At 36.5% G+C, this 27,264-nt stretch overlaps 1 protein-coding gene and 1 pseudogene across 11 annotated transcripts in view; one reads left to right on the top strand and one right to left on the bottom strand.

Annotated features, from left to right (window-relative positions):
• Positions 1-27,264, top strand: part of SLC4A7 (solute carrier family 4 member 7) — a 136,209-nt gene that overhangs the window by 24,786 nt on the left and 84,159 nt on the right. For all 11 annotated transcript variants that reach the window (XM_061196439.1, XM_061196442.1, XM_061196443.1 and 8 more), the window contains exons 2-3: positions 16,959-17,040; positions 20,675-20,821. In XM_061196439.1, the coding sequence (XP_061052422.1) occupies positions 16,959-17,040; positions 20,675-20,821 (229 nt within the window). The remainder of the gene's footprint in view (positions 1-16,958; positions 17,041-20,674; positions 20,822-27,264) is intronic.
• On the bottom strand, positions 15,332-16,086 carry LOC133094897 (dnaJ homolog subfamily C member 9-like; annotated as a pseudogene).

The following is a 27,264-nucleotide window of genomic DNA, read 5'->3' as shown; positions in this document are numbered from 1 at the left end:
GAAACCAAATTAAAACAATTATCTTCACGTATTTATTATAATATTGATGCTGATTTTATTTTGTTAAAGTTTTTGCTTTTTATGGTAGTTACTAGCTGTTACTGAATTTCGAATACATTTAAAGCATTCAAAAATAATTAGGTGAATGTTTTTGTGACTGAATACTTTATATTTTACTTATAATTCCCTAAATAAGGCAGATGAGCAAATAAAATTACATGTAGTATAACTTAGGGGAAGGTATGTGGCCTAGCGGAAAGAGCTTAGGCTGTGAAGTCAGATGGCCCTGGGTTGGAAAATGATCAGCCAGGTTACCTTACAGAGTTTCTTACAGTGAAAATTAAAAATAATGTTTGTAAGTGGCCTTCTGAAAAGTGCATGTCCCTGGAGGCGACGACATGATTTTAAATTCTAGCTTCTCCACGTACAGCTGTGGTGCTTTGGGAAAATTACTTAATTTTAGAGCCTAAATTTATTCTTTTATATGTTTAAGATAGTAATACCTTATCCTAGAATTGTTTTATCCTTTGTAAAACATAAAAATGTGATCATAGTAAGCATATAACTCTACAACTTGCTTGTTCCTTACCAATATATTCCTGACATCGCTTGAGTGGGAGCTTGTAGTTCTGTCTCATTCTTTATACTTCATAATATTCCACGGTAACCAGCCATTCCCATATTTATTTACTTTCAGGTTGTTTTCTGTTTTTGCCAGTTTGAACAGTAAACATTCTTGACCGTATCTTTATATTTTGGTGTTTTAATTTCTGTGGAGTAGGTACCCAAAAGTGATATTGCTACACAAAGGATATTCTCAAAAATTTAAATGAATTCTTCCTAGCTTACTCACCAGAAAATTTTGAGCAACTTACATTCCCACTAGAAAGTATGAGAGTGTTTCTGTGTCTCCCTGCCTTTGTGAGCTTTAGATGTTAGACTTTTTTTTTTTTTTTGCTGATCTGATGGATAAAATTTGTTGAACCACCAGTGAGAGTATCCATCTTAATATGTGATTATTTACTGGCCATTTGTATTTTCTCTTAAGGGAATTACTTGGTTCACATTCTTTGTCCATTTTTATATTCCTTTCACTTCCCTTTAAAATCAAGAAGTTTCTTGATTACAAATATTTAATGCCATGTCTGTTATACTGCGTATATTTCCTCGTGTTCTACCTTTTCTCTTTATTGTCTTCTTTGCTTTAGACGAATGTTGGAATTTATTTTTTGTAGATACTATCTATCTATCTATCTAGATATCTATTTATTGCGACATTGGGTCTTCGTTGCTGCGCGCGGGCTTTTCTCTAGTTGCGGCGAGCGGGGGCTACTCTTCGTTGCGGTGCGCAGGCTTCTCATTGCACTGGCTTCTCTTGTTGTGGAGCACGGGCTCTAGGCACACGGGCTTCCGTAGTTGTGGCATGCGGGCTCAGTAGTTGTGGCTTGCAGCCTCTAGAGCGCAGGCTCAGTAGTTGTGGCGCACGGGCTTAGTTTCTCTGCAGCATGTGGGATCTGCCTGGACCAGGGCTCGAACCCGTGTCGCCTGAATTGGCAGGCGGATTCTTAAGCACTGCGCCACCAGGGAAGTCCGAATTTTTTTTTTTTAATAGAGTAAAAAAATCTATATCAGTCTTTTTCTTTATGACTTCTAGGTTTCTCATCTTGCCGAAGAATACATCCCCACTCCAATAATATAAAGTACTATTCTAAATTTTAAATACTACCCTTCAAATTATCTTTAATCCATTATAATTTATTTTTACCTGTGGTTTGACGTAGACAGCTTCATCAAATTAGAGAGCCAAACGGTCCTTCCTGCAATATATATTTAATCTGTTTCTTCATTCTGTTTTGTCTTGCAAATATATTGAATTGTTTCCATTTTGGTACCATATGTTTAGCTTACCATAGTTTTATGGTATATTGGAATATTTATTAGGCATAGTGCCCCCTTATTTTTTTCATGATTTTATTGGGAATTCTAGTTTTTATGGAAACTTCAAAATCATTTTAAAAAGATAAACATAACCCTTTGGGATTCTGATTTACTTTATAATTTCTATATTAATATAGAAAGTTTTATTATTATTTTTCTTGGTATATTTAAAGTCTACCCACCCAGGAGAATAGAGTATCTTTAGATTATTTAGTGTCCTTCAATAAAATTTTATAGTTTTTTTTAGATTAAATTTATTCCTATGTAGTTTATCATTTTGTCGTTATAGGGCAAAAATCCTTATAGGATCTTTTTCTACCTCTATCTCTAGTTTGCTATTGGTAGTTTAAAGAAAAGCTATTGGTGTTTATTTATCTTGTAACTGGCTGCCATCAAATGAATCTTTTCATTTGTGCTAATTGGTGGAATCTATTGTATTTTAGGTACACAATGATATCATCTGCAAATAAAGATAATTTTGGGTTTTTAAAATTCTGTTTCTTTGTTACATTAGCTACAGCATACAAATTGATGGATTATCCTAGAGATAGTGGAGACTTATGACTCATGTAAAGAGTGAACTCTTTAGTATTTTGCACTTTAATATGTTTGCTTTTGGTAACTGGTCAATAATCTCATCATTTTTAGGCAGGTTCTTTTTATTCCCATTATACTTAAGTCACAAGGAAAGGGACCTACTTGACTTTAATGTTTGAAAGGGTCTCTTTTTCTGTTGGTCCAGTCATTAATCTTGATTCTGAATGAGATAGTATTTAAGTAATCCTAATATTCCCAATTATTATTATTATTATTATTGTTATTTTTAGTTAGGACTTCAATATAATAAATTTTTAGGGGAAACAATTCAGTCCATAACAGGCAGGGAATGTAAAACAAACAAAAGCAATTATAAAAGTTCCTGGAAATATGAGAGGCTGAGCAAGAGAATGTGTTCATAACTCCAACTTGATAATAGTCTCTGTCCTCTTCCTCCAGGGTTACTATCGAGAAAGACTTGTGCCAGCGTATGTTCTCTCTCTTCCTCCACTTCCTTCCATAACATTCGTTTTTAAACCCGCAGTTCCCTGAGAATTTTTACCTAAGATACTGCACTTGTCACTCAGGGCCTGCTCAGTTTAAAGGCTCATATCTCTTTTTCATTCTAGCAAATTCTCATAGTTTATTTTAGGTTATAATTTCCTTTAATCCATTTTCTGTTTACCCTTTTTAGCTCTCATATTATTTGGAAGTTGAACCTTGTGAATTGGTTGATTGTTTATCTCTTTTATCTTTAATGTTTTCCAACTCTTCTTTTTATTACACTGTTTGAGATATTTTATCTTCGAAGCCTTAACCCTTTTATACATTGAAAGTCTTATTTTTAATTTTCCAAAGTTCTTTCTTGTTCTGTTTGTTGGTGATAATGTAGTTATTTATTTTAGTTTTTTTTTAATTCAAGTAAAACATACATCAACATGTACAAATAGTAAATGTGGCCAATTATCAGAAAGCAAACAAATCCATGTAACTATCACTTTAGAAAAGAAATAGTAGAACATTGCTAGCGTTCCAGAAAGACCCTCTTCAGCATCTTCCGCATCATTGCTTCCTCCCTCCTGCTGTAACACTATCCTGACTAGAAACATAACAGAATAGTTTTATATGTTTGGCTTTTTTCTCTCAAGATTATGTTTGTGAGATTTATCCATGTTCTTGTCTGTAGCAGTGGTTTGTTTAGTTTCACTGTTTCATGGAATTACATTGTATGAATATACCACAGTCTATTTGTATTCTTGTTTTTGGATATGTGGATCATTTCCAGTTTCATATTACTATGAATAATGCTGCTATGGACATTCTTTTACATGTCTTTTTGGTGCATGTATGTATACATTTTTGTTGGATGTGTTAGCGTGGGTTTTCCCAGAAGTAGATTCTGAGACAAGGGCTCTGCAGGTAATTTATTTGTGAAGTGAGATCAAGAAGCAAGAGTGAGGGACAGGGAATTAAAGAGATGCGAGGAAGCCTCTGCGAGCATAAGTGAGAGACTGGCCATTGCAGTGAGTGGCTGGCCTTCAGTCCCGCAGGCCCTCAGAGGACCCTTGTGTACTGCATCTCAGACCTGTCTGCCTGAGGGATGGAGGAGGCATGCAAAGCATTTATCAGCTTCCCAAACCCCACTGGTTAGGGGTGGCCACCAGGGCATTACCTCCATGTACTTCTGGGTAGTGCATGCATATGTGCCTTCAAATGCTTTTGAACACAGGTTTTAAAATTTTAGAATTAGCTAGAGGACACAGCTTAGAAGGCTTCATTATAAATATGGAGCAGAATGTAAGTGTTATCAATCTTGATATAAAAATAAAAATCTAATTAAAACCGAGATGTGGAAGGGAGATTGTAAGTGAAAAAGGTATATGTGGGTGAAAAAAAATCTAATTTTTCTTTTTGTAGAATAAACAGATATTGTCTCAAATGGTACATTATTTAAAATTATGATGGCAACCAAGAACAGTTATAAGGCAGAAACAGAAAGTAGTTATATCTGGTGAGTGGAAGTGGGATGGGAGGAATGCTTATTTGGGAACACTTCTGTAAGACTTGAATTTTTCTACCATACACAGGTTAATTTAATAAATTACATTAAAATGTAGTTTCCATATACTGATACAGAAAAAACTTAAGGATTTTTAAGTGGAAAAAAGTAAGTTATGTATACAACAATGAGTTGTATGTAGCTACCTTTTTTGGTAAGTGTATATATACTTATATTTGTGTTATAAAAATGGAGAAAAGGTTGAAAATCGGGCAGAGAAACCAAGGGAACAAGTGAGACCTTTTTGATTCGTGTAAACATATTTATTGCTAAGTGAAATAAGCCAGATACAGAATGACAAATCCTGTATGATTTCACTTATACGTGGAATCTAAAATAGTCAAAATCATGGAAACAGAGAGTAGAATGGTGGTTGCCAGGGACTAGGAGGTGGGGAAAATGAACAGGTGATGGTCAAAGGGTACAGAGTTTCAGTTAAGCAAGATAAGTAATATGTACAGCATAGTGCCTATAGCTAACAGTACCACATTGTATACTTAACATTTTTTAAGAGTAGATCTTACAAGTTAAGTGTTCTTAACACGCACATGAACAGGCACACACACACAAATGATAATGATAATATGGGGCTGGGAGGAAACTTTGAGAGGTGACAGATATGTCTGTGGCCTTGAAGGTGGTGATGGCTTCATGAGTGTGTACTTACCCCCAAACTCATCGAGTTGTATATATTAAATATGTATAGCGTTTTTACATGTCAGTCATAGCTCAATAGATTGGTTTAAAAGGATTAAGTATTGCTATAAAATAAAACTGAAAAGAAATCTTTAAAGGACTAGCCAGATTAAAATTCCTGAGTTTATATGTTGAGTTAATATCTTTATTTTTCAAGAAAGTAGTAGACTAAAACTGATTTTACCTTTCTATTTAACCTGTAAAACTTGATTTAAAATTTTTTATTTGAATATTGGTTTAGTAGTGCCCAGGATAGTGTCGTAACAGGTAACATATTGGAAAAATGGATCTTCTGTATTTTGATGAATAACATTTTGTTTTGCAATTTGGGAAATTAAAAATTTGTATGCACCTAATTCCTCCTTTTCCCCTGAGGCCTCTTAAGCTTCTTCTGTTTCTCTCCCTCCCTTCCTTCTACCTAAGTCCCTATGCTGAGGGCTCTTGTAATCCAGTGGGCATGAGACATGTGCCACACCAGAAGATTAAGCTCTTAAATACCAGTGGCGAGGGCCAAGATTTTCCACAGCAAGTAAATTTCAAGAGGTCATTGTGGAAATTGGTGTTGAACCTAATTGTTTGTAGATGTTCTTTACTCCAGGATTGATGTATTGAGGATTTTAAAAATCAGTGAATAACATACATTATTTGTATTTGTTTCTTCAGATTTATGTTCATTTGCCAAGTGTAAATCATAGAAAGCTTGAAGTTTTTAAAAATTTAAAAAATTTTATTGTAGCTGTTGATGCCATTGGGGTCTCCAATTCTCAGAGAAGTTTACTAAAACCAAAACTGTACTTGAAGGCTGTGTCATGTCTTTTGCCTGGTATCTACTGTCTCATATAGATCATGGAAGATTAAAATAAAGTTTTTTTTTGTTTGATATATATTATTTCAATTTAAACTTCTTATTTTGTTATTTGGTGCATGTTGTCAGTAAATTCTACAGGATTAGCTGGTAGTAAGACTTTACTTTTGGGATATAGATATTTCTATAGAAATTACCATTTGTTTGCTTTGTTTACCAGGAAGCAAGTCTGTCTATTCACAGAACATATTTCTAATTTAATTTAGATGACATTTTATTTGAATTCAGTAAACATTTTATTTTATTCATCTGTGTTCAGTTAGAATTTTGTTTTATTCACTATTATCGAAATTTTTTTCTTAAATTTTATTATATGTAGTTGGAGTAGAAGAAAAGTATGAATTGAGAAGGACTAGGTTTGAATCCTAAATCCACTGCCTACTAGCTCTGGAACTTTGTAGAAGTGACTTCACTTCTCTGAGCTTTAGTCAGAGCTGAGAGGAGTAAATGAAATATCTGAATGTGCTGTATAATATATATGATAAGGTTTAGCATAGTTTTAGCACATAATAGGTATAATAAATATGTTTTATCATTTTCTAGAAACCAGAATAACAAGATAATACTTTTTAATCTTCTCTCCTTCTATACACATTAAAATATTCATTGAACAAACAGCATCACAGAGAAAATAAAAAGAATATTCACCTACAATTCTTTAGTTCTGTATTTTAAACCTGAATTTTTAAATAGTTCTCAAAGTGCTATTCAGGGACCCCTGCCAGTCCCTGAAATCCTTTCAGAGGATCTGCAAGATCAGAATTACTTTCATAATAATACTGGGACACTACTTGCCTTTTTCCCCCGGGTTGAAGTTTGTGCGGATGGTGCGGGAGCAGTGCTGGGTGAGACTCAGGGAGGCACCAGGCAGCACCACCAGACACTCTCCGTTTAAAAGCAAAACAAAACTGTTCACTGAAGAAAAGAACGTCCTTGATGAAGCAGTAAAAACTTAATTATTTTGTTAAATCCGAGCCTTTGAGTACATGTTGCTTTAATATTCCAAATGACAGAATAGGAAGCATGCATAGAAATACATCTGTATACTGAGGTACAGTGGGTTGTTCGGAGAAAAAGCTCTGGTGTGATTACTTGAATTGTGAGCTCCTCTAGCTGCTTTTTTTCTCAGGATGCCATTTTTACTTGAAAGAACGGACAAACTAACTATGGTTATTCAGACTTGACATTTGACAGATATTTCCTCAGAAAGAAATGAAGTGAGCCTGTCACTTCAAGAAAAACAACTCATGGTACTTGCTACTAATGATAATGAGTCTAGCTTTCATAAAACAAAATTATAATTTTGAAAAACGTGTCCGTTCTCAACACTTAAAACTTACGAGATTATTGATAATATTATCAAATGTGATTTTTTAAAATATTGTACAATGAAGTGTGAAATTTTACAAATGGATGAGAGATCCATTCAAAGTATATGACAGACCAATGGATTTTAATGTAGCAGTATGTAAAACATTCACTTGAAATGGTTTCAGATTCCACCTTACAATCTAACCTTTAAGAATGACTACTTGTTGAGTTTGGTGACACATCAGAGAGGAATATCCAGTCACCTGAAAAGAGTATTAGAACATTTCTCCCTTTTCCAATAGAGTATTTGTCTGAACTTGGATTTTTTTCATATATTTCAACCAAATAACAAATCATATGAGATGGATTACAGAAGTAGATATGAGAATCCAATCATCTTCTCTTAAGTCAGATATTAAGAGATTTGAAAAAATGTAAAAGCTATTCTCACTAAATCTTGTTTTGTTTTTGAAAATTTTTTTTTAACTAAAATGTTATTTATGTTAACATGTAATGGCTTTATTTTTAAAAATGAATTTAAATAAATATTTTAAAGTTTTCTTAGTTTTACTTCCAATATGGTTAGTATAGATGGTAAACTTTATAAACAAAGGCCCTTTGAGGTCTTCAGTAGTCTTTAAGGGTGGAAAGAGATCTTCAGTCCGAAGGTTAGAGGGGTGCTGCTTATTTCCTTTTCCCTTTTAGCTGTTATCCATATGAATACTTAATTTGGGAGTAAAATGATAATTAAAGCCACAATGTGATTTATTAATCCTGTTATTAGTATATGGTTACAATAAGTTGGTATAAATATAGTAATGATAAAAAGGCAAAACTCTCTTCAGGCGACAATATATTTGGATCTTTCCTGAATTTAAATGAAATTAAGAGCTAGATTTAACTATGTTGTTGAAAATTTATTCTCTAAAAAAAAAAAATACACACACCCATTACATATATCCTTAGTGTATGCTTTCTTTTGAACTAATTGTTATAGAAAGGTTTCAGTTGAAAACCGGTTGCTACATTCCTCTTTTGGTATTTTCAGTTATAACTAAATGTGTGTATTACTTGTCAGATCTCTTATGCTCTGACCCTGTGTAAGTGGTAGTTATTAGATTGGAAGATTAGGTAACTTAGAGGACCCTGATCGGTTGTACCATGAAAGCAACTTAGAGGGTTCATCTGTGCAAAGCACAGTGACCTAAATCAGCTATGTCCTCCCTGCCCCTGGACTCTGCAAGGGACTTACTGCACTACACTATCAAAAACAAGGCATTTATATACCGCTATGGAAAGATTTCGGCTGGAGAAGAAGTTACCTGTATGTACCTAGTTATGATCTTGTGTTTTATTTACGAACAAGTTTGAATCTTTCAGAGTTTAATAGTGAAGCTTGAAGAAATGTCAGGCTTATTAGCACTGGCTTAGAATAGTATCATCCTCTGTGTCCTTGGCCGTGGAAGTCATCCGCTGAAAGGAGTAAATCCTTGTGTGATATTAACAATGTTTGTAGCATTTTTATTATTCTATAGAATGCGTCTTTTGATTAGTTAGTATTACTTGAATGAGGCTTTAAGCAGTTTTATATGGCTAAGATATTAGGAAAGAAATTACTTTGTCTTAATGGTTAAATATGTTTTGAAGCTAAACTGAAGTATTTGATAACTGTGAAATTACATGGTTAATAATCATAATTTATGGGAGGTGTTACTTTTGGGCTATAGCCATATGTCTTATAATGAAGAAATTACTTTGTGATAGGGATCTTCTGATGCTGTTTTAATAATGGATTTTGTAAACCTCAGGTGTCAAAAGAGGATAATAGCCTAGGTTTATGACTATATTGTTAAATAATCTTTTAACACTACTTTCCCCCTAATATTATGCCTTTGGCATGTTAAAGTCTTATTTTTGATCATTTGACCAAGACAGTACAAATTGTGAATTTTGTCTTTTCAGGCAGGATAAATGACTATGAGAGATATTGGTAAGACCTGTTTGATACAAAACTTAGATTTGTTTGATTTTGCTGGGAATTCCTTACTAGTGAATTGAATTTTGATTTTATCATGTGTTGATGCTGGCCTTTTTTATTTATAAACTGATTGATTAAATTCCAAACTGTTGAGTACCTATCTATGTTTGAGCTTTAATTGTGTTCATAAGGAGGCCATAAGTGTATCCAATATAAATTTTTTAGCCCAGTGTCTTGTCCTTTGGAATATACACAACAGTCAATGAGTATTTAACCAAGGCCCAGGCCTTGCTTGATGCTGAGGAGACAGTGGTGAGCAAAATGGACATGATTCCTTTCTTTTTGGAGCTTATTGTTCAGGCTGGGAAACAGTTAAGCAGCTAGTTACATAAATACGTAATTACAAGTTTTAATAAAAACTATAAAGAAAAAGTACTGTGTATTCCCAGCCTGTATTACAGTGACCTTGGTCTCTTGTCTCCTGGATAAAGAACAAGTCCCTTAAGCTCTGTTTGGGGGATGTGTGTGTGTGTGTGTGTGTGTGTGTGTGTGTGTGTAAAATGAGAAGATGCAACTGGAAAAGTAAAACCCATCCATACCTATGAGTCTGTGAGACCTCATTTATTCATCAGGAATGGAGAAGATAATTCATTTACGCCTTGATTTCTTATCATGGCGAGCCCCACCTTAGCTGTAAATTAACTGATAAGCTGGCCATTTGATTATATTACAGTTTTTTATTCACTGATGTATCCTCAGTATCTGGAATGATGCTCAACACATAGTGTACACTCAGTAGATATTTGTTGAATGGATGGATGAGTCCAAACTCCTAGTCTTTATTAAAGGAAATGAGACTTTTTTTTATGGTCCATCAGATTCATGCTGTCAGGGGTATTAACCAGGGAAAGAATAGGCAAATAGACCATATTGCCGAGGGATTTCCTGGTTTTTTCTTGTTGATTTTTGGTAAAAAAAAATCCAGTGGAATTCTAAAAATACCTAGCTAACGATAACCCCGGCTGACTGAAATTGGGGAATTTTGACAGAATACCTGCTAGACCTTCTGCTACAAAACATCTACTGGATCTTTGTGTATGTGTGTTTTTCCTTTTGTGCAGAATGCCTGTGCTTTTCTATACATTTTAGTTACTGATAAAGTTGAGATAGTTTTTTAAAAAGCCCATTTCAGAAATAGATTTTATTATTATCCTCATTTCTGTTAATCAATTTATTTATACTCGATAACCTAAAGTAAGTGATTCCTATGTGTTTTTTGGTGTGTGTGCTGAATTAGAACTTGGAATGAATGTAAATATCTCCTCATAGCAAGAGTGCCATAAATATTTGTGATTTATAATTTCAGATAGACCCTAATGAGACTTTCCATTTGTCCATGACTCTTGTGCTTTGTAATGAAGTTTCTGACAATAGTGTTTCACTAATAATCTTCTTTATTATTGGAATCTGTCACTTGTGAGTTTTTACACCTCACACCTCTTTGAGTTCTCTTGCTCTTATATTCTTTGACCTCTTCACTTTTTCCCTTTGTAACTTTTTCTTAGAACTCAGATTTTCTTTAGTGTTAATCATGGTGTGTATTTAAAATAAAAATTTCTGAAACTTTGTGTTCCAGTATCTGAATCTATCCAGTTCCTCCTCTGTCTGGTGACAAAGCATTTTTCCCAGGGCTTTAAATTTTTTTCTGTCGGAATCACATGATCACCTGAATTTAAAATTTGTGGTTTAAAATTGCTTTAATTTTCCATATACCTTTTACGTCTCTTCCACCTATTTTAGAGTAATGAATCAATCAAAATATGCCAAGTGAATGCTTTAGAAACTATGAATATCATTCTTTGGCTTTTTATTTTGTGAAACAGTATTCACTGATGATTTCTCCCTTTACCTGGATTAGGAAAGATTATTTGCTTACCCTTAAGCGTTTTGCCCATAAATTTAAAGTTTTTTTAATATTAAGTTCAACTCTTGGTAGTAGGTGGGATAAGGTTGGGAATTGGCAATATTTGGAAGAAACTTGTATTTTGTGGGACAACATTACTATTTATATATACTTTGATAGATTGCCCTAGGAATCTTGGGGAAAATATCTGACATACAAATCAACTTTTAGAACACTACTTAATAGATTTAGGGTTGCTTGTAATACAGTGAAAGTACATAGTAACTTTAGAGTGTTTTCTTGTGAATTGGAATGTATATTTCATTTTCTGAAGGATTAAAACAATGTGAATGAAGTGAGAGTAGGCCCTATAAGGCCTCCTAAAATGGTTAAGGGCAGGAAGCAGCCTCTCTTGAAGAGCAATTTAAATATATATGGCTTAAGTCTGTAACATAACCAAGGACATGGTGTGCAAACTGGCGTGCAGCAGAATCACACAGAGGTTATTGAAAATATGGATGCTTGGGCTCCACCTAAACTACTGGGTCAGCATCTCCAGCACTGGGCACAGGAAGCTGAATTTTAACAAACTTTCTAGGTGTGTGTGAATTTATAATATATCATAAAATCTGAAAATCTCTTAAAGTAATACAGTTCTAGATCCTTACGAGAGTTAGTTGCCTTCTCTTGGCATTTCATCCTAGATGCTTAGGAACGCATTTCCTATGAATAATTCTCCTATACAACCACAATACTATTTCAGGATATATTTTGAATCTTCATATCAGTTTTAATTAGGAAATTAATAGGTATTTGTTTCTGTAATTGTTAAGACTTTGCTGATTAATCTAGTTTTAAAGCTGTATGGTAGATGAGAAAGCATTTTTAGTCTCCTTATTTAGATTCAGTAAAATGTGGGCCTCTTCTGTGCACAGCTGTGCTTGTGCCCTTGTGCTTGGCACACACACATGGCACCTCGCCTCACAGCTCTTTCAAGGGCGAGTAACACTTGTAGATGAGGACCAAGTAGATAGGTGACAAGGCTTTCAAAAGATTTTATACTTAAGTCTACCTCTGTGTTCACATGGTTAAAATAAATCAAAGCAATATAAGAAAAACAGTAAATACAGAAGTCAGAGGTAACCAGTTATATTGTTTGCTTGTATGTCCTTTCAGTTTCAGTGTTCATTGTGTAAATTCAGATATTCCTCTTCTGGGGACTTTCTTATACAGAAAGTAGTATGCTGTACATGTGGTTCTCTATCTACCTTGTGCGTATTTCATTTTATAATAGGTCTTAAATATTTTTCATGTCAGTACATAGCATCTTAATTTTTTTTAGTAGCTTGCTATTCCATCAAGTTCATTGCCATTCCTCTTTTAAGGGCCCCTGGGGATGGTTTCCAGTCTTTTCCAGTTACAAGCTGCAGTAAATAACCTTGCACATTTGTTATTTCATATACAGAGAATTTAAATTTTCTTAGTGATCTTATATGGATAATTCTTAAATCTGTTGTCTTCTGTGTTATAGAGCAGTTGTATTCTGAATAGTTACCTTATTTTATAAATAAAAAATTGAAACCAAGGCAAAATAATTTTCTTAAGATTACAGTGAGTCAATCTTGCATTGGTATACTTAGGGTACCTTTTTATTCTTCCGTGTACTTGAGTTTTCCCAGTGCCTTGGCTTTATTTCATTTTAGGTAGGCTTTATAAGGACTGGCTTGTGTGGCTTACTCATCTGAGGTTAAGAACGAAAACATTTTGATGTCAGGGGTGGCTCTTTGCTTTTGCTATTTTTAGTTTTCCACTATATTCTTGGAGTTAAAAAATGAAGAAGAGTTTTTTTCTAGATGCAGATTTAAAAGTAACTGACATATTAAATTGAAACTTGAATTTATTCTTTTTAAAAATTACCAAAATTACATGTTTATTGTTAACAGAAAATTAAACACTACAGGGTTGTCTGTTTCTGCTTCCGCAGCCATCCGTGTGACACAGTGTCAGTGGTTTGATGTTTAACCTTTTAAATATTTACATGTATTTTTTACATCTATTTCAAAAAAGAACTCAAAATCGTACTTTATATAGTGTTTTAACTAGATCTATATTTAGAAATATGGCTTAAAGCTTATCCTAAGATGATAGAATTTAAAATGCAGTGTTTTTTCAGAAATGTATTTCTACCTTGAAACATCAAGCCCTTCGTTCTGAGGGATATATTTATCCCTCAGAAAATATATATATTTTCAATATATAGCCATATGCACCTGCATATTTTGTTGAGTTACTTGTAATATGTTGAGATGGGCAATGTGTGTGCCACTTAATATTTGCCTTTATAGCAAACTGCCTTTCTGATTCATGTTTCACAGTTGTTGAAAAGTAGATAATGTTCTTAAGGGAAGGGAGAAATGCAGATACCCCCTCCCTGTTTTGTTTTGTTTTGTTTTGTTTTTAACAGTGTTGTGTTGTAAATTTTCCAGACTTCAAAAATTTTAACTTTAGTTTTTTCTACAAGTTACGCATGAAAGCATTCTCATTGAAAACCCAAACATTAACAATAAAATTATATATTCACTTGGCTTTGAGTCACTTACTCCAGGCTTCACAGAGGGTATCTAAGGAGAGCAAGGTGAGTGGACCATGATAAGATGAATAGATGCACATCCTCTTTTTTACATGCCCCTTTTGGCACATGTGGCAGTATTTTTCTGTGATAGATGTTTACAGGTCAAAGAGTATGTGTATTTTAAATAAATAAATATTGTGAGCTTGCCCAACTTCAGCTGTTTCATAGTGTTAGCTGGTTAGTGTTAGTACATCTAAACATGTAAGTACATCTGCATAGAAATAAAAGAGGTTTTTTTGTTTGTTAAGGATGAGAGATAAGTATATTGTTTTGCTTCCTTGGCAGTTGTTCTGATGAAATGAAAGTTTGGAATGGGAGCAGTTAATCCCTTTTAGAATACACAGTGTGCTACCTCTTGGATCATACAACATCTGTGTCTTTTTTTTGAGAGGCAGCTTCTTTTTTGTACCTACCTGTGCATGCTTAGTGACTAAATAGCATGACATCATTGGAGGAATGGTTTTAGAGTGTGGCATGCTTAATGGATGGTAATGATTAGTTCTTCATTCTTGTACGTGTGTGTGTGTGTGTGTGTTTCCTACTTTAGCCTTTCCTCATTATTTAAGGGAGTGCGACTGCTGTGGGGCAGGTTACCGCACATACAGCTGTCTCTTCTTTCTTAGTCTACTCTATGAAAATGTATAATGGTCTACACAGCCTGTTTCCCAGTCCTTTAGATATAAAGCCTTAGCAAGTCATTTAACTTCTGAGTTTCCTGTATTAAGTTGAATCCCAGTTCTTTAGAGTCATATACAAGTACCTCTTGATATCCAGGTCTATTTGATTCTACAGTTTGGATATCTAGCCTTCCTTCAGAAAGTAAGTTTGGATATTGAGATCTGCATTTTCTTAATACACTGTGTCTGTTTCTGAGTTTTGGGTAGCAAGTAGTGAGGGTTTGGATAGTAGGGAATATATTTGAAAATTTAATCAAATTGATTCAGTTCCTGAGTTTTAAGATACTAGAATTAAGACACTGAGAGTTTGGATAGCAAGGAATAATTGTATATGAATTTATTTTGTATGCACTGAAAAAAAAACCTATACCCAAAAGTAAGATATTTTAAGGTCAAGAGTTGGAGGAGACCTTAAAAGATCATTTTACCCAACCTCCTATTTGATCCTTTCTAAAACAAACTGGCCCTCCAGTTGATGCTTGGACATGGAAAGTGGTGAGAAGCTGACTATGTTATATGTCCTTCTGGTTTATTGTTTTAAGTGGAGAGGAAGTGCTAGGCAGTGAGCAACCACGGAGACCATGGGGGAAAATGACTGTCATCTGATGGATAAAATAACTTCCTTCTAGAAAACTGATAGTGGAGTACTATAAAGTTATCAATTAAAGCATAAGGACCTTCAAAGAGAACAAATTAGATTAGTTCTTTTCCTTCTTGAAAGCTGTTGGGTTTTTTTTCCTCTTCTCCTTTGGGAGGTTTGTAGTACTTTGCTTCTGTCTGAGCAGGAATATCATCCATTTCCAGTTGCCCATCTTTTGCCTGCCCTGAATGACTGGTTAGGTCATCTACCTCTTCATCAAGCCCTGGCTCCTTTCTGCTCATTTCTGTGATTTTTTAGCCACTTCCTGGGCCATCCTTTTCCTTCCGTTCATCTCTTGCTTTGATCCTTTGACAGAGGCATTGTGGGACAGGATTTCTCCAGTATGAATGCCTTGCCAAATGAGGTTCCATATTCTGAGTTCCTCTGTACTGCACACACGCACACTCCACGAACTGATCCATGTCACCCTTGAAGTTCAGATAGGCCTTTGTCACATCAGTCAGCTCTTCCTCAGAACCTTTGTCTGTCTTTTCAGAACCTTGAGTGTCCTCCTCCAGTGTGTGTCCCAGTCCCAGGTTTGGTTGAGTACAGCGGAGTCCTTATCCACTGTCCCCTGCTCATTGTACTCTGCTCTCTGGTCTTTGTCACTTAAGATGGAACAGACTTCCCTGAGGAACTGGAAGTGGCGGGTGCTGTCCTCCTCGTCACTCTTGCCCACTGAGTCTGGGTGCACCTGTAGGGCCATGGTGGCTCTGCTGACCTCATGGTGGCTCTGCTGGCCACTCCTGTCAGCAGTGAAGGTCTGTGAGGCTGCAGAGCCCTGCTGGGCATGGGTCCAGTGTGAGCCACAGCTCACATAAGACCTCTGAAGGGAAGGGGCTTCGTCCATCTGTCTCAGTCAGTGACGCAGAATCTTGTACATACTAAATTCATAATAAGTAGTTAATGAGGATTATATAATGTTCTTTTGAAAGTTAAGTTAGAAGTTGAGAAGGGAAATTTAAGCTAAAATTTTCTTTTAAAAATAGTCTGTGTAGTGTTTTACAGTAAATATGGTTAGTCTTTTTGTTGAGCTGAAGAATGGAACAAAATTGTGAAGGTTGACTTCCACAACTCAAAGCTGGACTCTCCTTAGAGGTTAAATTTTGGCATGGCTTTTCCTTTGTAGAGAAATAAAAAGTTCTTATAACTTTGATTGTTTCTTGGTAACTTATGAGTGAAAGTGATACTACATGTTAAGTCTATGGACTTATTTTTGACCATTATATGTTTAACCATAATCCAATCCAATATCCAATGTAGTGGAGTTAAGCGGGGTTTTTTTTTTTTTTTTTTTTTTGGTTAAGAGTACCTAAGAGCAAAAAAAAAAAAAGAAGAAGAAGAAGGAAAGAAAAAAAGTATTCTATATTGATATCTAAGGGTTTCCCTCATCCCCGATTTTCTTTAATTTCTGATCTGGAGGGTTGTTCCATTGAAGTGAGTATGTGTACCAGTTACCAGTAACTTCCATAGAAGACCAGTGAAAAATCTTTGTCATTTCAGTTCTTTCCATGAGATTTTTGAATGGTCTTCTGTGGATTTAAAAAAAAAAAGCCTATAAACACACTTTTAAAAGAATACAGTTAGCTATATTACGAATTCAGTTCTTTGAGAGGAAGGCAATCTGTTACATATTTTTGGCTGTCTCAAATAACACACCCTAGTAAGTAGGTCCTCAGTATATATTGATTTCATGAGTGAATGAGAATAATTTCTTTTTAGGGTCCCGATGAAGAAGCTGTTGTAGATCTTGGCAAAACCAGCTCAACTGTGAACACCAAGTTTGAAAAAGAAGAACTAGAGAGTAAGTTTGTCTAAAATAACTTGTTTAGCAGGATAAATTACTAATGAATGTTTGTTAGTGTCCTTTACCTATTATTTGTTGAAATATTTGTTGTTGTCATTGTAGAGCATACATTTAGAAGAGTGTTCAACACTTTTCTAAATATAGTTTAAAGAAGAATAATACAGCAAAAACCCATTTAACCACTACCCATATCTGCAAATAGAACATTCCCTGAAACATAAATATCAGAATGCTTTTCAAACTTTACTCATGGTTACCATTACTTATCTTGGAAATTGAAATGCCACAATTATAAAATGAGTTAATTCTTTAATTTTTTTTCTAACAGCCTGGGTAATTTGAATTATGAGCAAATTATAGCGTGCCAGACTAATAAGCCACAGTTATCACTGGTTGTCATCTAAACGTTCGTTTTATATGTCTGTTAATCAGCCTTTTAAAGTACTTATAAAAACCTCAGCATAGAATTGTGTAGCAAATGAGTTATTTGCCAATCTGTTTTCCCTGAGCCGGAAGAAGTCCTGACAAATGGTTTGTTTGTTTCTTTCTTTTTTTTGAAATAATTTTAGATTTACAGAAGAGTTGCAAGGGTAGTACAGTGTGTCCCCTGTATACGTTTCACCCAGCTTTTTCTAATGTTAACATTTTATTTAGGTGTAAGTTTATGAAAATGAAGAAATTAACATTGATACAATACTACTAACTAAACTACAGATTTTATTCAGATTTTACTAGTCTTTCCACTGATGTTCTTTTTCTGTCCCAGGATCCCGTTGAACAGCTCAGGTTGTGATAGGACACTTAGTTGTCAGGTCTCCTTAGTCTCCTGTAACCTATGACAGTTTCTAGATCTTTCCCCATTTTTCATGACCTTGACATTTGGAAGAGTAGTGGTTAGATACTAATAGAATGTCCCAAAATGTGGGTTTGTCTAATGTCACATTGTGACGTTATAATCTCATAGCCCAGATCATGGATATGTGAGGAGTATACCACACGTGATGTGCCCCTCTCACCTGTGGACAGGTGTTATCGACATAACTTAACTATTGGTGATGTTAAGCCTGAACACTTGCTTAAGGTGGTGTTCATGGCAGATGTTTTGATAGACTTATTTTGGGGTCTTTTTGAGACCTACATTTTTGAGTTAAAGTCTTCTGTGACAGCTGAATGGAGCCATTGCTTTACTAAAAGAGGTCGAAAGAGGCACAGATAGGTGTTCTCCACATTTGCTTCCTGAAATGGAAAAAACCCCTGTTTTTTAAAGTAACCTGTATATCTAGTGTATTTATCAGTTGATGGTATTAGCCCTTGGTATAACAGAGCCCTTGGTGCTCTGTAAAATAAGAGAAGTAACAGGAGACTAGCATTGTTAATTACATGAACTTATACATAATTCTTTTTTATCATAGTAAATTTTGGTATACTTTTGTGTATGTTACTTTTTTTCCTTTTTGGAAAACTAATACTGTCAATACTCAGAGATACTGCAGGTTTGGTTCTAGACCACTGCAATAAAGTGAATATTGCAGTAAAGTGAGTCACATGAATTTTTTTGGTTTCCTAGTGCATATAAAGGTTATGTTCATGCTATATTGTAGTCTATTAAGTGTGAATAGCATTATGTCTAAAAAACAATGTACATGCCGTAACTAAAAAATACTTTATTGCTAAAAAATGGTAACTATCATCTGAGCCTTTGGCAAGTCATAATCTTTTTGCTGGTGGAGGGTCTTGCCTTGATGTTGGTGGCTGCTGACTGATGAGGGTGGTAGTTGCTGAACGTTGGGGTTGATTTCTTAAAATAAGACAACAATAAAGTTTGCCACTTTGATTGACTCCTCCTTTCATGAATGATTTCTCTGTAGCCTGCAAGGCTGTGTGATAGCATTTGACCCACAGTAGAATGTCTTTCAAAATTAGAGTCCTCTCAAACCCTGCCTTGCCTCTGCTTTATCAACTAAATTTACGCAATATTCTAATCCTTTGTTGTCATTTCAACAATCTTCACCAGGAGTAGATTTCATCCAAAGAAACCACTTTCTTTGTTCATCAGTAGGAAGCAAGTTTTATCATGAACTGGCAGCAATTCAGTCCCATCTTTAGGCTCCACTTCTAATTCTAGCTCTTTTGCTATTTCCATCACATCTGCAGTGACTTTCTCCACTGAAGTCTTGAACCCCTCAAAGTCATCCACGAGGGCTGGAATCAACTTCTTCCAAATGCCTGTTAATGTTGATATTTTGACCTCTTCCCATGAATCATGAATGCTATTCATGGCATCTGGGAAGGAATGGTGAATCCTTTCCAGAAGGTTTTCAATTAACTTTGCCCAGATCTATCAGAGGAGTCACTATCTATGGCAGCTATAGCCTTCAAGACCTGAAAGTTGAAATGACTCCTTGATCCATGAGCTGCAGAATGGATGTTGTGTTACCAGGCATGAAAACATCATTAATCTCTTTGTACATCTCCATCAGAGCTCTGGAGTAACTAGGTGCCTTGTCAATGAGCAGTAATACTTTGAAAGGAATCTTTTTTTCTGAGCAGTAAGTCTCAACAGTGCGCTTAAAATATTCAGTAAACTGTGTTGTCAACAGATGTGCTGTCATCCAGGCTTTGAAGCTATACACGTGAAACTAACACAATATTGTAAATCAACTAAAGTTAAATAAAAAAGAAAGAACGAAAGAAGGAAGAAAGGAAGGAAGGAAGGAAGGAAAAAAAATACATATATAGAGCACAGGCAGAATAGACCGAGCATGACTCTTAAGGGCCCTAGGATTTTCAGAATGGTAAATGAACATTGGCTTCAACTTCACATCACCAGCTGCATTAGCATGCATGTCCTTTGAAGCTTTGAAGCCAGGCATTGTCTTCTCCTCTCTAGCTATGAAAGCCCTAGATGGCATCTTCTTCCAATAGAAGGCTGTTTAGTCTACATTCTATCCAGACCATTAAAACTTTCTCCTTATCAACAGTAAGGCTGTTTCACTTTCTTATCATCTGTGTGTTCACTAGCACTTTTAATTTCCTTCAAGAACTTTTCCTTTGCTTTCACTTCTTGGCTGTTTGGCACAAGAGGCCTGGCTTTATGCCAGTTTCGGCATGCCTTCCTCACTAGGCTTAATCATTTCTAGCTTCTGATTTAAGGTGAGAGATGTGTGACTCTTTCACTTGAACGCTTAGAGGCCATTGTAAGGCTTTTAATTGGACTAATTTCAGCATTGCTGTGTCTCAGGGAATAGGGAAGCCCAAGGAGAGGGAGAGAGATGGGGGAACGGATGGTCAGGGGAGCAATCAGAACACATACAACATTTATCGATTAAGTTCACCATCTTATATGGGCATGGTTTGTGGTGCCTCCAAACAATCACCATAGTAAATCAAAGATCACTGATCATGGACCACCATAACAAATATAATAATAATGAAAAAGTTTGAACCATTGCAAGAATTACTGTCAAAACATGACACAGAGACAGGAGGTGAGCAAATGCTGTTGGAAAAATAGTGCTGATACATTGGTTCAATGCAAGGTTGCCACAAACCTTCTATTTGAAAAAAACACAGTATCTGTGATGTGCAATAAAATGAGGTCTGCCAGTAATGTTTCCGAACGTTTTACCAGGTCATCGAGCTGTGTATATAGGTGTCCACGTGCCATTTAGTAAAGAGAGTCGCCGGCGTCACAGGCATCGTGGACACAAACATCACCACCGGAGAAGAAAAGACAAAGACTCAGACAGAGAAGATGGACGGGAATCTCCTTCTTACGGTAAGAGAATGGAAAGTTCTCCATTAACAGTTTAAGGTTCTTTCCTGGAAAGTTTTTTTTTTTTAATTAAATATTTCCTTTTTAAAATTGTATTTCTGTAATAACTCAGACACAGTATATGCATTGAGGAATACTAATTGAAGTAAGAATATTTTTTCTACAAGAAAAATGCTTAGTTTATTGGTTAAGATCTACTTAGGATGAGTGAAAAAAGTAAGGGGCTTTGGTTTCTTTATTGTATTCCAGCCTTGGAATTGTAAATGTTGAGTCTTGGCACTTAAAATTCAATTTAGGAGGGTTTTTATTTCTTTTTCTCTATTATATATTTCATTATTAACATATGCAATGAACAAATATCTGGAATCCTTAGGCTCCTGGAACAGATTGAAATTTTTTTTTTTTCATTTTTAAATACATTTTTTGCCAGAAGATTTTTATCCATAAAGCTGGATTACTTGGTTATCTGTGCAGAAAAGAGTGCTTTGATTTGATAGTATTGTCTTTAGAAGGACAGAATTTTTGTTTGAAAGCAGAGCAATAAAGAAGTGCCAGTAGACAGAGGAAATGATGGGAATCTCAGAAAGCAAAAAAGGCATATGGTAGAGGAAAATGAATTATTATCTGATAATAAAGATTAGTAGTTATTTAAGTGCCCCTGAAAGCTGGAAAGGCGAGAGCCCGAAAAAATAGCTGTGCGGCTTGAGCAGGACATTGCACTCAGTTGACATGTAAGGCGTCATTGGTTTTTTAGGACATCGTGGCCCATATGGCCATCTACACCATAGGTCCTAGTGTGTGCATTCTCGAGAAGCCATGTGAGCTGCACCCCCACAGGCACTTGTGTGCTGTGCTGAAGGAAAGTTCTTTTGACGAGGTAAAGAGGGAAAGAATTACTGTGTATACTACAGCTTATGTCATGATCATAAGAAAGAAGATACTGATGGCCTAGTAAAATATTAAGTGCCAATTCTGTGCTAAGTATTCCACCAAGCCCTTGACATACGTGCTTTGACTTAATCTTCTCAGCATTTTTAAAAAATTAAAGATAGGTATTATTGTTTTCATTATATAGATGGAGAAGCCTCAACTTAGAGAGGCTAAATGATGGGAATCTCTTAGCCAGTACTAAGAGATCCTGATGGCCTAATAAACTATTAAGTGGTCATATAGCTAACAAAAATATGTCGCTGGTGAAGGAAAAATCAACAGTAATTTTAGAAAGCATCACTAGTGGACTTTGATGACATTGGTAGTTGAGAAGTATTTTGCTGTTATTTTGTGAGTGGATCGGTATGCTTCTCTATTTCATTCTGAATAAAAAGGCACACAATATTTTTTATAGGAATGCTGCTTACTAGACTGTAAGTATGTTTATATGTTCACCTGGCTAGGTGGTTTAATGTTCAAGCTGAGGTCTGAAATATGAAGTCTAAATATAGTTGTTTGAAAAATAAATTTGGTGGAGAAAATATTTGTAACTTTTTCATAGAGTAATTATGCCTAGAAAAGTTTTATGCCACAGAATTGGGTTTATTTTGGTTTTAACTCCAATCTGTATCCTAGAAATTGCTGTGAAGTCCCTTCTTTCTTCCCCCCACTCTCCAAAAAGAGATTACACAGGTGTTTGGGACATGATGGAATAACAGGAATTGAATTTGCCCTCCAATTTTAAACAGTTAGAAAACTGCACAAAATATATGAAACAGTAATTTTCAGACAATGGACAACAGGCAGCATAGGATGCTGAGCTCTGAGAGAGGGGAAGCAAGTGAGATGACCCCTGTGGTCCTGAGTTCATCCCTGTGAGACAGTTTCCAGGCCACAGCATGAGGAACCCAGACAGAGCGTAGCAGGCTCTCAGAGTTGAGAGACAGATTGGAATTTGGGGAGGCCTGTGAGGTTAGGATTTAAGATGTACAGTGCCAGAGAGTAGAGAGCTACACACAGAGAGTGTTCCAAAGGTCTGAAGAAGGGTCCTTTTAAATCTTTGGCTGGGTACTAGTCTGGGTATGTGTGACAGGAAACTACCTGAGGCTTGATAAATAGCCACCAGAAAGCAGTATGGTAAACAATTCCTGGATTTCACACAAAGACTGGGAATAGGATGTGTTCCCACCAGTCAGAGTGGAAAGACCTTGTGTCATATAGGGCATTAGACAGAGGTCTCAGAAGGGTATTGCCTTAGCAGTGGGTCTAAATTAGTTTTACACTAATGGCTGCAGTGGATCTGCTAGGAAAAAAAAAAAAAATTGAAAGCAGGTCTTGAAAGAATTAAACTGACTTCAAGTATCTGCATGCTGGAACAAAGTCTAGTACTACTAAAAGAAATACAGTAAAACCTAGCACCTAACCATGAGAAATGCACAATATCTGACATCCACAAATTATTTGGAATATAATGAAGTAGGAAAATAGGCATAACCAAGAGAAAAATAAATCAATAGAAACAGATCCAGATGGAGGAGCTTCAAGATGGCGGAAGAGTAAGACGTGGAGATCACCTTCCTCCCCACAAATACATCAAAAATACATCTACATGTGGAACAAGTCCTACAGAACACCTACTGAACGCTGGCAGAAGACCTCAGACCTCCCAAAAGGCAAGAAACTCCCCACGTACCTGGGTAGGGCAAAAGAAAAAAGAAAAAACAGAGACAAAAGAATAGGGACGGGACCTGCACCTCAGGGAAGCAGCTGTGAAGGAAGAAGTTTCCACACACTAGGAAGCCCCTTCACTGGCGGAGATGGGGGTAGCGGCGGGGCGGGGGGAAGCTTCAGAGCCACGGAGGAGAGCACAGCAACAGGGGTGCAGAGGGCAAAGCGGAGAGATTCCCGCATAGAGGATCGGTGCCTGAGAGGCTTGTCTGCTTACCCGCCGGGACGGGAGGGGGCTGGGAGCTGAGGCTCGGGCTTCGGAGGTCGGATCCCAGGGAGAGGACTGGTGTTGGCTGCGTGAACACAGCCTGAAGGGGGCTAGTGCGGCACAGCTAGCCAGGAGGGAGACCGGGAAAAAGTCTGGAGCTGCCGAAGAGGCAAGAGACTTCTTCTTGCCTCTTTGTTTCTCGTGCGCGAGGAGAGGGAATTAAGAGCACCGCTTCAAGGAGCTCCAGAGATGGGCGCAAGCCGTGGCTATCAGCGCAGACCCCAGAGACGGGCATGAGACGCTAAGGCTGCTGCTGCAGCCACCAAGAAACCTGTGTGCAAGCACAGTTCACTATCCACACCTCCCCTCCTGGCAGCCTATGCAGCCTGCCACTGCCAGGGTCCCGTGATCCAGGGGCAACTTCCCCAGGAGAACACATGGCACGCCTCAGGCTGCTGCAACGTCATGCTGGCGTCTGCCGCTGCAGGCTCGCCCCACACTTTGTACCCCTCCCTACCCCTGGCCTGGGTGAGCCAGAGCCCCCAAATCAGCTGCTCCTTTAACCCCGTCCTGTCTGAGCAAAGAACAGACACCCTCAGGCGACCTACACACAAAGGCGGGACCAAATCCAAAGCTGAACCCCGGGAGCTATGCGAACAAAGAAGAGAAAGGGAAATTTCTCCCAGCAGCCTCAGGAGCAGCGGATTAAATCTCCACAATCAACTTGATGTACCCTGCACCTGTGGAATACCTGAATAGACAACGAATCATCCCAAATTGAGGAGGTGGACTTTGGGAACAACGATATATATATATTTTTCCCTTTTTCTCTTTTTGTGAGTGTGTATGTGTATGCTTCTGTGTGTGATTTTGTCTATATAGCTTTGCTTTTAAGATTTGTCCTAGGGATCTGTCTGTCCGTTTTTTTTGTTTGTTTTGGTTTTTAGTACAGTTTTTAGCACTTGTTATCATTGGTGGATTTGTTTTTTGGTTTGGTTGCTCTCTTTTCTTCTTTTATGACTTTTTAAAAAATGTTTTTTAATAATTATTTTTTATTTTAATAACTTTATTTTATTTTCTTTTACATTATTTTATCTTCGTCTTTCTTTTTTTTCTTCCCTTTTATTCTGAGCCATATGGATGACAGGCTCTTGGTGGTCCAGCCAGGTGTCAGGGCTGTGCCTCTGAGGTGGGAGAGCCAAGTTCAGGACACTGGTCCACAAGAGACCTCCCAGCTCCACGTAATATTAAATGGCGAAAATCTCCCAGAGATCTCCATCTCAACGCCAAGACCCAGCTCCACTCAACGACCAGGAAGCTACAGTACTGGACACCCTATGCCAAACAACTAGGAAGACAGGAACACAACCCCATCCATTAGCAGAGAGGCTTCCAAAAATCATAATAAGGCCACAAACACGCCAAAACACACCACCAGACGTGGACCTACCCACCAGAAAGACAAGATCCAGCCTCATCCACCAGAACACAGGCACTAGTCCCCTCCACCAGGAAGCCTACACAACCCACTGAACCAACCTCAGCCACTGGGGACAGACACCAAAAATAACGGGAACTACGAACCTGCACCCTGCGAAAAGGAGACCCTAAACACAGTAAATTAAGCAAAATGAGAAGACAGAGAAACACACAGCAGATGAAGGAGCAAGGTAAAAACCCACCAGACCTAACAAATGAAGAGGAAATAGGCAGTGTACCTAAAAGAATTCAGAATAATGATAGTAAACATGATCCAAAATCTTGGAAATAGAATGGAGAAAATACAAGAAACGTTTAACAAGGACCTAGAAGAACTAAAGAGTAAACAAACAGTGATGAACAACACAATAAATGAAATTAAAAATTCTCTAGAAGTGATCAATAGCAGAATAACTGAGTCACAAGAACAGATAAGTGACCTGGAAGATAAAATAGTAGAAATAACTACTGCAGAGCAGAATAAAGAAAAAAGAATGAAAAGAATTGAGGACAGTCTCAGAGACCTCTGAGACAACATTAAGCGTACCAACATTCGAATTAAAGGGGTCCCAGAAGGAGAAGAGAAAAAGAAAGGGACTGAGAAAATATTTGAAGAGATTATAGTTGAAAACTTCCCTAATATGAGAAAGGAAATAGTTAATCAAGTCCAGGAAGCACAGAGAGTCCCATACAGGATAAATCCAAGGGGAAACACGCCAAGACACATATTAATCAAACTATCAAAAATTAAATAAAAAGAAAAATTATTAAAAGCAGCATGGGAAAAACCACAAATAACATACAAGGGAATCCCCATAAGGTTAACAGCTGATCTTTCAGCAGAAACTCTGCAAGCCAGAAGGGAGTGGCAGGACATATTTAAAGTGATGAAGGAGAAAAACCTACAACCAAGATTACTCTAGCCGGCAAGGATCTCATTCAGATTTGATGGAGAAATTCAAACCTTTACAGACAAGCAAAAGCTAAGAGAATTCAGCACCACCAAACCAGCTTTACAACAAATGCTAAAGGAACTTTCTAGGCAGGAAAAACAAGAGAAGGAAAAGACCTACAATAACAAACCCAAAACAATTAAGAAAATGGTAATAGGAACATAAATATCGATAATTACCTTAAATGTAAATGGATTAAATGCTCCAACCAAAAGATATAGACTGGCTGAATGGATACAAAAACAAGACTCGTATATATGCTCTCTACAAGAGACCCACTTCAGACCTAAGGACACATACAGACTGAAAGTGAGGGGATGGAAAAAGATATTCCATGCAAATGGAAATCAAAAGAAAGCTGGAGTAGCAATTCTCATATCAGACAAAATAGACTTTAAAATAAAGACTATTACAAGAGACAAAGAAGGACACTATATAATGATCAAGGGATCGATCCAAGAGGAAGGTATAACAATTGTAAATATTTATGCACCCAACATAGGAGCACCTCAATACATAAGGCAAATACTAACAGCCATAAAAGGGGAAATCGACAGTAACACAATCATAGTAGGGGACTTTAACACCCCACTTTCACCAATGGACAGATCATCCAAAATGAAAATAAATAAGGAAACACAAGCTTTAAATGATACATTAAACAAGATGGGCTTAATTGATAATTATAGGACATTCCACCCAAAAACAACAGAATACACATTCTTCTCAAGTGCTCATGGAACATTCTCCAGGATAGATCATATCTTCTTGAGTCACAAATCAAGCCTTGGTAAATTTAAGAAAATTGAAATCGTATCAAGTATCTTTTCCAACCACAATGCTATAAGACTAGATATCAATTACAAGAGAGAATCTGTAAAAAATACAAACACATGGAGGCTAAGCAATGCACTGCTTAATAACCAAGAGATCACTCAAGAAATCAAAGAGGAAATCAAAAAGTACCTAGAAACAAATGACAGTGAAAACACGACGACCCAAGACCCAAAACCTATGGGATGCAGCAAAAGCAGTTCTAAGAGGGAAGTTTATAGCAATACAGTCCTACCTTAAGAACAAGAAATATCTCAAATAAACAACCTAACCTTACACCTAAAGCAATTAGAGAAAGAAGAACAAAAAAACCC

The sequence above is a fragment of the Eubalaena glacialis genome, chromosome 7, assembly GCF_028564815.1.
Source record: "Eubalaena glacialis isolate mEubGla1 chromosome 7, mEubGla1.1.hap2.+ XY, whole genome shotgun sequence".
NCBI lineage: Eukaryota > Metazoa > Chordata > Mammalia > Artiodactyla > Balaenidae > Eubalaena > Eubalaena glacialis.
The sequence above is the reverse complement of the archived record's forward strand: the minus strand, read 5'-3'. Positions and strand labels throughout refer to the sequence as shown.